This window comes from Musca vetustissima, unplaced genomic scaffold (assembly GCF_032173495.1).
Source record: "Musca vetustissima isolate MV318-11 ecotype Yass unplaced genomic scaffold, APGP_CSIRO_Mvet_v1 utg115324, whole genome shotgun sequence".
Classification (NCBI taxonomy): Eukaryota; Metazoa; Arthropoda; class Insecta; order Diptera; family Muscidae; genus Musca; species Musca vetustissima.
Window position 1 is genome coordinate 7,535 of NW_026878614.1, and position 16,199 is coordinate 23,733.

The 16,199-nt window shown below is 35.6% G+C and overlaps 1 protein-coding gene across 1 annotated transcript; it reads right to left on the reverse strand.

The window, feature by feature from the left end:
• Positions 1-15,476: 15,476 nt before the first annotated feature.
• On the reverse strand, positions 15,477-16,193 carry LOC133323399 (NADPH:adrenodoxin oxidoreductase, mitochondrial-like; the record flags this gene model as incomplete). Its single annotated transcript, XM_061532328.1, has 1 exon — positions 15,477-16,193. A coding segment is annotated over one exon (717 nt), but the record flags the coding sequence as incomplete, so codon positions are not given.
• Between the last annotated feature and the right edge of the window lie 6 nt (positions 16,194-16,199).

Here is a 16,199-nt window from a genome sequence, read left to right on the forward strand (position 1 = left end):
AAGGCTTAGCCAAGGCGTGGATTTTTTAAAGAATTTTTTTGAAAAGGCTTAGCCAAGGCGTGGATTTTTTAAAGAATTTTTTTGAAAAGGCTTAGCCAAGGCGTGGATTTTTTAAAGAATTTTTTTGAAAAGGCTTAGCCAAGGCGTGGATTTTTTAAAGAATTTTTTTGAAAAGGCTTAGCCAAGGCGTGGATTTTTTAAAGAATTTTTTTGAAAAGGCTTAGCCAAGGCGTGGATTTTTTAAAGAATTTTTTTGAAAAGGCTTAGCCAAGGCGTGGATTTTTTAAAGAATTTTTTTGAAAAGGCTTAGCCAAGGCGTGGATTTTTTAAAGAATTTTTTTGAAAAGGCTTAGCCAAGGCGTGGATTTTTTAAAGAATTTTTTTGAAAAGGCTTAGCCAAGGCGTGGATTTTTTAAAGAATTTTTTTGAAAAGGCTTAGCCAAGGCGTGGATTTTTTAAAGAATTTTTTTGAAAAGGCTTAGCCAAGGCGTGGATTTTTTAAAGAATTTTTTTGAAAAGGCTTAGCCAAGGCGTGGATTTTTTAAAGAATTTTTTTGAAAAGGCTTAGCCAAGGCGTGGATTTTTTAAAGAATTTTTTTGAAAAGGCTTAGCCAAGGCGTGGATTTTTTAAAGAATTTTTTTGAAAAGGCTTAGCCAAGGCGTGGATTTTTTAAAGAATTTTTTTGAAAAGGCTTAGCCAAGGCGTGGATTTTTTAAAGAATTTTTTTGAAAAGGCTTAGCCAAGGCGTGGATTTTTTAAAGAATTTTTTTGAAAAGGCTTAGCCAAGGCGTGGATTTTTTAAAGAATTTTTTTGAAAAGGCTTAGCCAAGGCGTGGATTTTTTAAAGAATTTTTTTGAAAAGGCTTAGCCAAGGCGTGGATTTTTTAAAGAATTTTTTTGAAAAGGCTTAGCCAAGGCGTGGATTTTTTAAAGAATTTTTTTGAAAAGGCTTAGCCAAGGCGTGGATTTTTTAAAGAATTTTTTTGAAAAGGCTTAGCCAAGGCGTGGATTTTTTAAAGAATTTTTTTGAAAAGGCTTAGCCAAGGCGTGGATTTTTTAAAGAATTGTTTTGAAAATTTTTTTCAAGGTCCAAACAAGGCATGGACATTTGTTCAAGGTCCAAACAAGGCATGGACATTTTTTCAAGGTCCAAACAAGGCATGGACATTTTTTCAAGGTCCAAACAAGGCATGGACATTTTTTCAAGGTCAAAATAGGGCATGGACATTTTGTCAAGGTCCAAACAAGGCATGGACATTTTTTCAAGGTCCAAACAAGGCATGGACATTTTTTCTAGGTCCAAACAAGGCATGGATATTTTTTCAATGTCCAAACAAGACATGGACATTTTTTCAATGTCCACGAAGTCTTAACCAAAGCTAGGACATTAAAAATATTTTTTCAATGGCTTAACCATTGAAAAAAAATTATATTGGCGTGGTATTAAAAAAAAAATAAGTCCAAACAAAGCGTGGATTTTTTAAATGTTTTTCAAGTCCTGACAAGGCGTGGTTTTTTATAAATGTTCTCCAACTCCGCGCATAACGCTGGTCCTTAAAAAATATTTTTTTCTGGACCATATACAGGAGTTTCTTGGAGCAAATATTTTTAAAGTCAATGCCTATTATTGCTCCTTTGAAAATATTTTTCAAAAATCCACACCTATAGTTGGCCCCTAAAAATATTTAAAAAAAATCACACCTATTACTAGTCTTTAAAAATATCCACGCCTATTGTTGGTCCTTTAAAAACTATTTGTTAAAACATTCATTATAATCCCGCCGAAACCTCTATGTAATGACCCATTTAAAATTAAATTTTCATACATAAAAATGTGTATAGATATGTATTCCTGTATTACATATGTAAATAAAAACGTGTTCTATTGTTAGCTACATTATTTGTACATAGTTTTTTTCTCATTATTATTTAATTTTATTTTTTGCTCTTTGCCCTGCTAGCTGTTCAAGTGATTATGTTTTTATGTTATTTTTGGGCAATTTTACAATTTATTCATAAATTGAGTTTACACATACATACGCAATTAGATTTTGTATTGTTTGCAAATGACCATCTCTCTTTTATAACACAAATAGTTACAATAGTTAAAGCACCAGCAGCAACAACAACAACACCAATAGTAGTAATGGTTGGAAAAAAAATCCGTGATCTGAATTTATGTAAATATTTATTTAAAAACAGTTGCATTTTTAACAAGAACTACAAACAAACAAAAACAAATAATTATTATTATTTTTCGCATATTAACAGTTAATAAAGTGTTAATTTTCTGTGCGGGGCAGGTTAGGGTCAGAGGTCGGCCAGTCAGTGGCCAATATGGTTTAGTGTCAGCAAAAGGTAAAATTTATTGCCGAGTAAATATTTATGGAAACAACAGCAGTTAACATTTGTTTGGCTAGAAAGCGTTTAATTTTAGGGTGGTAGTAGCAACAACAACAACAATGAGAGCAATTAAAAAAATTACAATGAATATAAATTATTTGTGTTTGTTCTTTTTTTTGTGATCTTTGAAACAATTAAAATTTAAATTTCTCGCCATTAACCATTCATGGACTCTGGCGGCTCGGCTCCACTTGCCCTCCACATATATCGGTGGAGGCTATGACAACATTTTGGCGCATTGACTGCATTATATTTATGCAGGTTACACACACAGATATAATGCTGTGAGTGCAAGTGTGTGTAAACCAAAATGCTAGTGTGGGTAAAACTAAAACAAGTGGTTGCATCCAAAAACTAGGCAACATAAAAACAGGCATAACATTTAAAATGGGCCGTCAGTTTGCCAAGCAAAGTTTCGGGGCATTTGTTCTTTTTTTTTTTTTTTTGGTAAAAATGTCAGCAAAAGTTGTTTTTGGTTTTTTGTTGGCTTGCTGGGAGTGAGTTAAAATAAATGGCAAACGGTTTACCATTATGTTATATGTAGGCCGGCCGGTCGTCAAGCCACCTCAGAAACCCCACCGAAACCTATATGGACCATATAGAAATTCCCACACACACACACACACTCATGGAAAATATTTTCACGTACATGACGACATGGACCATCATCATCCGAATCTAGCCCGTGTGTATGTGTGGTGTGTCATTTTTGTTTTAATAGAATTGTAAAAGTCCTCGTCGTTGTTTTTGCCGGTCGGGTGGGTATGCATGCAAATGCCCAAGTATGTCATCTGTTAATTTATCATTCATTTCCAATTTCACTGGAATGTTGTTATTTCGCTTTGTAATTATTTAAATTGCATTTTGTTCCGAAAAACAAGGAACCTTTTAATTTCATGTTCTGGTTCTGGTTCCGGGGGTTCAGTGTTATTTTTGGCTGTGCTGTTTATATTTTCCATGGCTTGGCTTGCCAGGAACACGAAACAATTAATTCAAAAACAATTCCAACAATCAGCCAACCAACTACCCACCCTCGAACAACTTTTAATTTTCCGGTATTCACATATTCAAATAGAATTAAAATTGTATATATGCAGATTTACAGAAAATAAAAACAGGAAACTGGATATCCACTTCAGTTGGATATGATGTGGAAAGATAGCCTCTGTGGATTTAAACAAATATATATTTTGTCAAGGACCAAGACTTTTTCAAAAATGTTTTTTTTTTCAGGGACCATACGCCAAGCAACGGCTCTGATTGGCTTAATATGGCGAAGTCTAGGCTTATCTTGGTCCCTCTTTCATCTCAATTGTGGACACTGACCTCCCCGCGGTGTCACCTGGGTTAGCTATTTCCATCACCCTTTGAAATAGTGAGCTAATATGTGCCGCGATTTCACCCATAAGAACTATAAAAAATGGGTTGGGGCGTGGGGTTAGTTGCCCACTCTCGAAAAAGCCAACCTACTATGATAAGGCAAAGAAAAAGAAAACCAACCCCACCTAATTTTGACGACCCCCGCAAACGATCTGCGAATCTGCACTTGGAATTTACGCACCTTGGCTGCCACAAGGTAATGGTCCGAAACGATATTCGCTCCCCGGATCAATCGGACGTCTAAAACACTAGATGAATGCCTTCCGCCTATCACAACCTAATCGATTTGATTTCTCGTTGTTCGATCGGGAGAAATCCAAGTGGCCTTGTGTATATCGAAATGCTTGAATCTGGTGCTGCTAACTAGCATGTTTTTTGCTGCCGCGAAGTCAATGAACCTCATGCCGTTGTCTGATATTTCTTCTTGGAGACTGAATTTTCCGACGGTGGGGCCAAAGATATCCTGCAAGGCAGAGAATGCGATGGAAAGTGATGGCGTAAGTAAATCAGATGATTACGCCCTTTATTATACCTGCCATGAAACGAGACATAAATTTGGCTTCGGATTTATGGTTAAAAGGAGAATAAAAGACCTCGTCTCCAGATTCACTCCAGTAGATAAGCGAATTACTATAATCCGTATAAAAGCGAAGTTCTACTACATCAGTCTCATTTGCGCCCATGCTCCGACCGAAGATAAAGATGAACTGACCAAAGACATATTTTACGAGCGCCTAGAAACAGCATATGATCGTTGCCCTGACCATGACATTAAAATTCTGCTAGGAGATTTCAATGCAAAAATCGAAAGGGAGAATATCTTTGGCCACACCGTCGGAAAATTCAGCCTCCAAGAAGAGACATCAGACAACGGCAGATTGACTTCGCGGCAGCAAAAAACATGGTAGTTAGCAGCACCAGATTCAAGCATCTCAATATACACAAGGCCACTTGGATTTCTCCCGATCGTACAACGAGAAATCAAATCGATCAGATTGTGATAGACGGAAGGCATTTATCCAGAGTTTTAGACGTCCGATCGATCCGGGGAGCGAATATCGATTCGGACCATTAGCTTGTGGCACCCAAGGTACGCACCCGTCTTAATGTAGCAGCAAAGCTGCGATCTAATGTAACACGGACATTTGATGTCGAAAAGCTGCAAACACAACAAATAGCAAAAGCCTGCCCCGTTCAAATTACCCAACTGCTTGACGGGAGCACCCCTCGTCCCGATAATAATATAGAAGCACAATGGCAGAGAATTGTCCACTCCCTACAAACTGCAGCAAAAGCAACACCTGGGTACCAAAGACCACCATCAAGAAATCCGCGGTACGATCAGGAGTGTCGTAATGCTACTGATATGAAAAACGCAGGGTATTGGGAGGGTTTTGGGAGAGTACCAATACAATCACAGTTCTGTGTTCGAACTCAACATTATTCTCGACATCGAACATGTCGTATTCTTGGTAATGCATTAACATATACGATCTGTACCGAGAGAGCGAAAATTACTCTCCCAACGGATCTATGCGTGTGTTTGCATATGTATTGTTGACTAACCCTGGTATAGGCAACCCTGCGGACAGTAGCAACACGTAATGCGATGGAGAACTATCGGGAGAAAAGAAGAGAGGAGAAAAGTATTTTCAGAAAAAAAGAAGAAAGAGCAAGAAAAACGTGAGCGTGAGCAAATCGAGATGTACAGGAGTCAGAATGAAGTCCGAAAATTCTACCAACAGGTAAAACACCAAACCGAAGGCTTTGGTGCAGGCACATCCTCCTGTAGAGATAAAGAAGGAGACCTGATGACAGATACAGACAGCGTGCTGAGGATATGGAAGGAGCATTTTGAAAAACTTCTGGTATCAAATAGTAGCGGTGAAGAGGATACCACAGAACAAATAATTGATGACGTTATAGAGTGTATACCTCCCAGCCAAGATGAAGTCAGAATAGCAATTAATCGGCTGAAGAATAATAAAGCAGCAGGTGCCGATGGGTTGCAAACCGAACTATACAAGACTGGTGGTCAGATGCTGGTAAGGAGCATGCACCAGCTTATCAGTACAATTTGGCTAGAAGAATACATGTCCCATGATTGGAACCTCAAGGATACAAGACGATATGTGCCAACTATAGAGGAATAAGTCTCCTTCCCATCGCATATAAAGTGCTATCCAGCGTACTGTGTGAACGACTAAAGCCAATGGTCAATGACATTATTGGACCATACCAATGTGGCTTCAGACCTGGCAAATCCACCATTGACCAGATTTTCACTCCAAATCCTGGAAAAAACCCACGAAAAACCCATCGACACATTCCACCTATTCGTGGACTATAAAGCCGCAGTCGCCAGCCCTATCCGTTCAGAGGTGTATAAAGTCATGTCTGCGTTTGGCATTCCTGCAAAATTAATTCAGCTATGCAGGATAACTTTAACAGGCACAATATCAGCAGTTAATGTCGGAAAGAAACTCTCGAAGCCCTTTAATGCCGAACGAGGATTCAGACAAGGTTATAGTTTGTCGTGTGACCTTTTTAACATCCTGCTGGAAAAGGTCATGCGAGAGGCAAAAGTGCACAGAAACGTCACTCTGTACACCAAACAACACATGTTACTCGCCTACGCTGATGACATCAACATAATGGGTAGAACATTGAGAGCAGTAACAGCTTGAGAAGGAGTCTGCCAAAGTGGGTCTGATAGTAAACGGCGAGAAGACCAAGCTGATGGTATCAACGCGTCCAGTAGACTCGGACAAACTGTGGAACTTGAGAACTACAGCTTCGAGGTAGTTAAAGTTTTATATACCGCCATAAATAAAACGAATGACATCACTTTTGAAATTCGGAGAAGGATAGTTATGGCCAACCGCGTGCTACTATGGTCTGAGCAAACAACTCAAAAGCAAGGCCACCTCCCGCCGGGCCAAACTCACACTCTACAAGACGCTGATACTACCCGTGCTGTTATATGCATCTGAAGCATGGGTACTTACGCAAGTAGATGAGGCAGCTCTTGGAGTGTTTGAGAGGAAAATGCTCCGAAAGATCTATGGGCCGATCTGCGTTGACGGGGAATATCGCCGTCGAGTGAACCATGAGTTGTATCAGCTATTCTCGGACATCGACATTGTTAGACGTATTGAGCTGCAGCGACTACGTTAGCTAGGTCATATTGTGAGAATGAATGAAGATGGCACAGCCCAGAAGGCATATAAAAGCGTACCAGCTAATGGTGCACGCAGAAGGGGAAGGCCACGAATACGATGGAAAGATCAAGTCGAAGACAACATTGCCGAAAATGGTTTTTCAACTTTGAGGAGATGCGCACAACACCGATGCGCTTGGAAATCCTTTTTAAACTCGGCTTATGGAACAACCGTTCTGTAACAAGCCAGATAAGTATGTAAGTATACGCCAGTGTGGATTTTTAAAAATTTTAAATTTTTTCAAGGCTCAAACAAGAAGTGAATTTTTAAAATTTTTTTAATATTTTTTCAAGACTCAAACAACAAGGCATGGCTTTTTTAATATTTTTTAAGACACACACAAGATGTAATTTTTTATAATATTTTTTCAAAGCTCAAACAAGGTTTGGATTTTTTATAAATTTGTTTTCAAGGATTTAAAAAAATTAAGGAATAAGAATTAGCAAGAAGTTTTTTAAATAAATTTCTAAAATACTCATATTCTCATATTTTTATAGAGAAAATTCGCCTTCTGTCTCTCATATTTTTTCTATGCAAAATTTTTGTATGAAATATTTTGAGAAGACCATTCTCATACCTTCATAGTTCTGTCCTCATCCCTCCCTGCCACCTGTAATTATGAAATAATTGAGGGATGACTCGCCTTTTGGCCTTCATAAACCAAAAATAAATTTAGTTTTTTGTTGTTGTTGCCATCACTAATAAATGTCAAACTTCCTGTGACATTTTCGGTTGGCATACTAAAACAATAGCAAAAACAAACCAAAAAATGAAGCGAAATAAATCAATCAATTTAAATAATTTGATAATAAATATTCAAATCATTTTTCCGTTAATCAAAGTTAGTTAGGCAATTTCCAAGAAGTTTTTCCCGTTCTTCTTCCTTCCCTTCCCTTATTCAATGAAATTACTGCGTATTTCCTATCTTGTTACTGGGAAATTGGCCCCCACAATATCCGCCCCCACAAAGGCCAAGTTATTAGCATAGTATCGTAAAGTTTTGCAAATCGGCTTTTTAGAAGATTAATAATTTACAAATTTACACCACAAACTGCAACACACCGACGGACATACAGACAGACAAACTTAGTTTGCCAGAAATTCTCTAACATCAGTAATGACCAGATAATAAGGATAATTTTACAAATGAATGATTTTTCCATGGAAAATCATTTAGTCATTCATTCAGTCATTCGGCAAGTTATGTGTGCGGAGCTGTGAATGAATGGAAGCAACAGAAAAGAATTTAAACAAAACGACGATGACGACGACGACAATATGACAAATTACCAATTCATTTAAGATAGATAGATACTTTCTGTTGTTCTTGTTGTTGTCAACTGAATAAGTATTGGATGGAAATATCGTACTTTGTTCGAATTATGACATGAATAACAATCAGGGATTATTAGGGAAAATAAGGAAATTCCTTGAAATTATTTATTTTTCTGGGTTGGGGTGTGTGTGTGTGTGTGGATAGCAAATGTTTGATATTTCCTTATCGAATAGCAATTGGCAATTCCTGGAAATAATCGTTTGCTATTTCAGGAAGAGCAAACAGAAAATGTTGCAGAAAGTCCTACACAATAGACAAGGCAAGTCGGAAGGTCCTGTGTAATTATGTTAATGTTACAAAGAATTGAAACGTGTCTGAAAAATTGCGAATGTGTATTAAATAAGTTAAGAGACCGCCAGCAAATGTTATTATCAGCCACTTTGGAAAGCAAAGTCTTTAAAATGTGTTGCTATAGAAAAATAAAAACAGATAATTAAGGTAATCGATCTAATCTTTATATCCGTAATTGCGCCAATGTCAATGGGAATATCAAACCTTCATATCTATCGCCTACATACCCTAAACTATTATAAGTATAATTGCCTAATCTAAAACGGGACTTACAATTGCCTAATCTAAAACGGGACCATTTATCTTTGGACCAATGGTTCCATCGTAATATCCGTAATATTTTTTCAAACTTCGAACAAATTCGAAGATGTAGAATATCGAATCACTTCATCTGGAAGCTCCTCCACAAAATGGTCATTATTTTGCAAAGACACAAATATATAATATGGTGCGAATATAGGTGTCTGAATCAGTCTTAGGCAAAAATGTGCCTTATCGAAATGGTGGTTTTAGACTTCAAGTTACTTTGGACGAAATCCAATTCAGAAAGTTTAGAGTCGATGTACAAATGTTGTACGCCCGTTCGTCTTTCTGTCTGGCTAGTGTACATAATAACTCTCGAAGGGTGTCAGTGATTTCTACCAAACTTTGCACATCGAAAAATTTCTTCCAAACATACACCAAGATCAAAGATGAGGAATATCGGTCCACTTCTTCTGACAACTACCCTACAAAAATATCAAAATACTATAATATCATGTGTACAGAGCATCCGAACACAACCTAATATTTTAACCAAAGATTTTTAAAATTTGAAGATAGAACTTATCGGTCCACTTCTTCGTGTAGACCCTTATTTGAATATTATTAACCCTTTGAGCCCTGAATTTTTTTCCGCAACCTTAGAAAAAATTTCCGTTTCCCAGATTTAATGGAACTATCCTAAATAGGACATACACAAAATTTGGCATCGCTACACCTTTGCATTCGGGAGATACAGTACATTCTTTCGGAAAAATTAAAGTCCAATATCAAGAAAACAAATACAAAATCGGCTGAAAATCATTTTAAATTATTCTCTATATTAATTTTTACAAGAATCAAAAATAATTATGATGGCAGAATTCAAGCAATTTGAATACGAAGCGTTTTATATAATTTGGACTATATAAACAAATTAGTACTGTACACAATTTACCCTCTTCTCTATATATGAAAAGCCAATAACATTACCAACATTTTGAATTTTTTTGATTTTTCTTTTGATATGCGTCGTCCATAATCAGGTCTTGGCATATGAAATCCAACTAACATATTTCTACTAGCTGCATATTAAATATAAGCTCTAAAAAATTTTGTTGCCTGTGGTCAACATTGGGCCACAAAGGGTTAAATACATTTTAAATATTGTTAAATATAACATGAAGCGAACGGACTGTAGCCTTTCGTATGTAATGGGGCTGCCATCTAACGTTGCCTAAAAACAACGTCTCATTGAATTTTTTTGCAGTGGATGGTGTCCTTGCTTATTTAGTGTTGCCACTTTCCTCTAGTTGGCGTTATTTCCAGTCAGTTCTATTTTGTATTTTCTTCATATGTTGATGCTAAGCCGAGTTATTTCCTACATTTCATATGGAAATGGGCGTTAGCCGCATTTTACAAATATTATAGACTCTGAATGAAAATTTCCTCCTCCGCTTGGACTTGCAACTGGGGTCCATTAGCTTGTAAAAGACCTCCAAAACGAGAAATGTAGAAATCGGCATAGGGTCTCTAGAAGCTATTTTAATCTATAGAATATCTCTAAAGTCGAATATGCATGTCCGTTCGTCTGTCTGTCCGTGTATTATTCTAAACAAAGTACAGGTCGCATTTCTTATTTGGTCTAAAGATTAGCCCTATTGAAATTGATGGAAATCGGTTCAGATTTACATATTTTCGTGAAATTTCAGGCAAATTGTTTGCTTTCATAGCCTATCACAAAAAAGACCGTGTAAACATAACAAAGTTATGCGTTTTGGAAACTTCCATCTCCATTATGAACACATGTTAAATTTTGTTTCGATCTGGCAACTACTTCATCTAGAAACAGGTATTCAAAAAAAATTGTTTACAATGGAAAAATTAGAAATGCGTGCTTTCATTGTAAAAAAATTGCGGATGCGTCTTTTTTGAACACATGTATCTATATGTAGGATTTAATTTTAAATTTAACATGCGTTCATAACAGAGATGGAAGTTTCCAAAACACTTAACTTTTTTATGTTTATACCGCGCTTTGTGTACTAGGCTAAGAACTTCCCGAACTGGCTTCGTACATATAGCTTGCATCTATAATGTTCTTCTATTTTATACGAATGGTACAACAAAGCCCCCAAGTCTGCTGGATTAACAAGACACTGTTTTATTTAATTTAGTTCAATTTCTTGTCTATGACCCTAATATGTAAGCAAAGTGGTGAAGGGTATTACATAGTCGACCCTTACTGGTTTCATATTTAAGATTAGGTTGAAAGCTTTCACCGTAACATCCTTTAAAAACAAATTATAGTAAAATTCGTGATATAAAGAAATGAATTTCCGTATACCAGTTGAAGAAGGTAATTTTTATTTCGAATAACGTCAGATAAGTAGTGGACGTTTTAAAGGATATTTATTATCCTCTATAATTCGAAGATATCTAAGAGTGCTATAATTTTTATGACGAATATTTATAGTTTTGTGGAAGATTTTTTATAGATTATCTCACCTGTCACAATTTTGCTAAAACGCAAATAATATTTTTGTATAATTATATCATAGAATTGAAAGAGTGAAAATATTTTTATGGAAGATAAATACAGAAAGTTTTTCTCCAAACAAAAGTCGGACAACATGTATCATGAAATAAAGTTATTTTTTTTTTAATAGATGGCAATATTGTAAGCATTTGTTCTTTATTTTACAAAATGTTTACAATAAAGTAAGTAATCAGTTTAATTCGAAACTTTTCGTTCAGATTACTATTAAACCTCTGTAATATAAATTCAAACTACACCTTGCACAATTTTATTATTATTTTGTCTACCATTTGATAAACGAAGGATATTTAATGGTTTACGCGGATATTCTCCGCGGAGTGCAAGCCCGTCTAATTCAATCGTTGTACATTTACACACTAATTTATTCGAATAAAAAGTGGTCCTTAAGAACTAAGTATTACAATATGACTTAACCTATCTTAGACTAATGTGTCCATCTGACATAACACATTACTCCCCGTAATCTCACTCAAACATAGCATATGTGGCAATACAAAACTGCTATCTTATTCTTGTATACAAACAATCTCTTATCTCAAGTGGACTGTATACGAAAATAGACCCCTGTTTAAGTAAATTTTCTCTCCTTTACACAATAGCCCCATAGCAAGACATTCACTATCTTTATTATTTCAAAGCCATGTATCCTACGTGAAAACATTAATTTTTAAAATACTAGCATAGTTATAAAAATACTCACGAAACTAAGTATAACGAAAATCGTTATTCATTCAGTCTATCGAAACCACATACATAATGACAAATTCGAAAAATCTAAGGCTGACGTCAGAGTGCAAGCGAGAAGCGATGCGATACTACATGCTATAATAGTTCATGCTACTTCAATGCTATAGTATGTCAGAGTGAGTGCTATAGAGAGCAAAGCGTATTGTTGGTTTATATCGCCTATTTCTGTTGTAAACTGGTGTTTATTGACTCAAGGAGGATTCCGACGAAGAATTTTTCATATCACAAAATATTTTCAGAGTAATTTTTTAAAGAAAATTCATGAAATGAACAAATATTTCTGCATCGATTTCCCTTATTTTTTCCAAATTATTTTATTATTATTTAATTAAATTTGGACTTGAGTCCACAAAAATCCCGACAGATTGGTCCACGCCATTAAAATTCGATAAGATGCAAAAGAACGATGCCAAAAACCGATCAATAACGGTAAATAAAAATAATAAACAAAGAAACTCAAACAGAGCCAAAGCGAGCTCTTGCTATAAACCATTGCACAACACGCTTTATCGCTTGCACTCGCTTTGTCTCGCTTGTAGCGTAGCATCCACTCTGACAGCTTTTGCGCTATGCCATAAGAAAACACACGCAGAGGTTTAAAGCGTCGTCTAGCGGCATATCATAGCATCGCTTCTCGCGCGCACTCTGACGTCAGCCTAACTTTTTAGCGAAGACCAAAATCTGTAATAATTTATGCGCCGTCGCCATCTTGTATTGCTAAGGAAAAAGCGACATCATACGACCTTAACTGAAACTAAATGGAAGTCTTACTTATTACAGCTAACAACCTTTTATAGCGATTTGCATTACCGACATCTAGTTATGTTTTGCATATTCAGTGGCACCATCTAGTGCCCGCTGTTAAAAGGTTGAAGTATTAGATTAATTTGTATATACCGCCCCCTTTCATTAGCGTATAACAGTTTATGACACTTTCACAATTATAGCACCGTTAACTGTTATACTGTTATAAAACTGTTCTACTATTAATTTTCATCAAAATTTTTTCCAAAATTAATGATTTTAGATTATTTTTTTGATTTTGTTGATTGATTTCCGCGAAAATTGGATGGATGAAAAAAGAAAAAAAAATGTTCAATCGTTGTATATCGACGATATTATCGTATTTTTTTGAGTGAAATTCATTCTCTCTCTCTGAAATGCAGTGGAATTTTTGGGAAAAAGCTACTAGCCAGCCCTTCAGAGTGTAATAAAAATTATTCTCTCACTTGAGGAATGACTGAAAAACATATTCTTGATTTTTTTCATTTTTGAAATTATTATGTCCGTCCTTCCTTGTTAATCTAAATTTTTTGTTGATGCCCCTGGGAAATTCAGAGTTGTTACGATATCATAACAACACAACATTACAAAATATGTGACACCATGGACGATATTGGGAAGCACCGAGTCTTATTTTCGAAGTAGATTCACTAGGGACTTCATATAAAATATATTTTTAATATTTTTGTAGCAATACCTAGGACCCTACTTAGGACCCTAATTATAATATAGAAATTTAATAATGGACCTTGTATTATTATGAATTATATGGAATATAATTACAGTCGAAATCGACGACATTTATAGCAACATATCGGTTATAACGGCTGTATTCAAAATCCCAAGAAAGGTTTTGCCGTTATCTTTGATATGGTGTATAACGACAGGTCCTTTGGCCGTCGTTATAAGCGAATTCAACTGCATAGCAAAACAGTCACTCTTTATATTATAGGATGATTTTATGATACAAATAAACAATTGCAGTCGTTTTATATCCTTTAAATAGTTATCAAATATTGTGAATTAACAACAATTGAACTATGACAGATTAAATGTAGCTATTATTTCAAATGCTATAAAATGGGATTTGTCGTTTTAGATTATAACGAATTAATCCTTTTGTATTGTTTACAAATAAAAGGAGATGCCATAAATCCCCAATTTGTTATTGTGAATAGTTTGTAGTGCACTCACACGTTTGGTTTATAGCAGAGAGCTTTTAGTCATAGATGTAACTGTACATGGTTTATCGTTGTAGATAATGAAGTGAGCCCTCTTATATCCTTTTTGTCAAAATAGTATGTCCTTATTGTGGGAATGGTTATTTTAGTTATATATTAAAAGAGGAATTTTTATTATCTAAAATTTCCTATAATGAGAAGGATATAAATCAGCATATTTTATAGCAGATATTCCTATAATATAAATTATTTTAATAAGAAATCACAAAAGCTATGAAAGTAAAAGTAGTAGTAAAGTAGTAAAAGAAGTTTGACCTGGTCGAACTTTTTATACCCTCCACACCAGTAATTATTCGGAACATGTATATATGGCGGGAAATACCGAGGTACATAAAAAAAATAACTACAGCCATTTTATTTGAAAATGTGTCCTAATGTCCTAAGTTATATGAAAAAGGTCCAATATTGATATTTTTCGGTAGGGAGATGTATTAACGAATTTGAACCAAAAACACTAAATTACAACCAATACGGATGTAAAATATATTCCAACTCCCCAAAATACCGAATATTTAAGGGTAGCGACATATTAGGCCTATTCTAGAAAATATACTAATATTGATAATTTTTGGGTAGGAAGATATGAGAATCCAAAATACCGAATATTTTGGAGTACCATTATATGAGGGATATACCAAAACGTGGACCGATATTTCTAATTTTTAATACAAAACATTCTCCGAGGGCTATCTACAATGAATACGCTCGGTTGAAAGAGTACTTGTGAATCGTGCTTTATTTGTAGAAGTAATGCATATACTTTGACGGCAAACACCTAGAGAGTTTTAAATATCAGGTCGTAGTCCTCAAGAAAAAATCTAGAGTAATTATGTTGACTGCGATCAAATTGGGAGATGGGGAAATTCAGAAGGTGTTGGATGAATTCAACCTCATAATTATAATTTTGAAAATTATTCCTTGCGTGAGGCTTTTATTAATGTTAAATCAGACCAAAGGATCCCGAGTATCTGATCTATCTTCTTTTATTTAAGGATTTTCCTTTTTTTAAATACCTGCTCAGTCTAACCATTATAAATCTTACATCTGTTACCTTAGGAGTAACTGTTCTGTCACAAAATATAAAATCGATGGGCATGTGACATATTTTTAAAGTCTGAAAAAATAAGAAATTTCTCAAGTCGTTGATTTAAAAAATGTATTTATTGCATTGCTTATACCTTTGCTACTTAACACTAACTAACATAGCACCATAACTACTCCAAATTCACTTTTATTTCTAAAAGAAAAAACAAACCCCAATCTTCCACAGCTATTACAATCCAGCTACCTTTAACATATCCTCAACGCTAACAATTTTCTCTCTTGGTTTACCAATTGCCTGGCCACGTTTTGTCTCTTCAGCATCAATCCGTTCCCATGCCTGCCAGTTAACATAACGTTTGTCCTTCAACAAATCCATTAAACCAGGTCTACTATCCTCCGTGGAGATTTTCTTTGCCGCCACATCATCACATATAGTTTTAGCCACAGAAAAGGCAACATTCATTGTGGTAAGTATAACACCCGTAGGCCCAGTGGCTAACCAACCAGCAGTATAAAGACCAGGATCTACGGAGGTTGTATCGTTGGCATTTTTCAGCACACGTCCATTTACATTAGCCACCATACCAGCTCGTGCATCAAAACACAGCTCCTTATCGGCACACGACGATTTATAACCTATACTTCGGAGTACTAAGTCGGCGGGAAGGCTTTCCAGGGATGAAGTGGCCACCGCCCTATCTTGTTGCATTTCATTAATGGTAAATATTAACTCTTGTTCCTTGAGGGTTTTTGGTGATCTTAAGAAAATTGGCAGAAATTGTTTAGTACATTTTGGTTGTGCTGGTTGTTCGTTAAGACTTTTTAGCATAAGTTCTGTTAAACGTTTACGTGGCCGGGATAATTTCTCAATGGCTTCCGATACACCATTAAAGTCGTCAGGACGCCAATGTGTGCTGACATTTGGTAAACGTAACATTTCTCTTAATTCTTT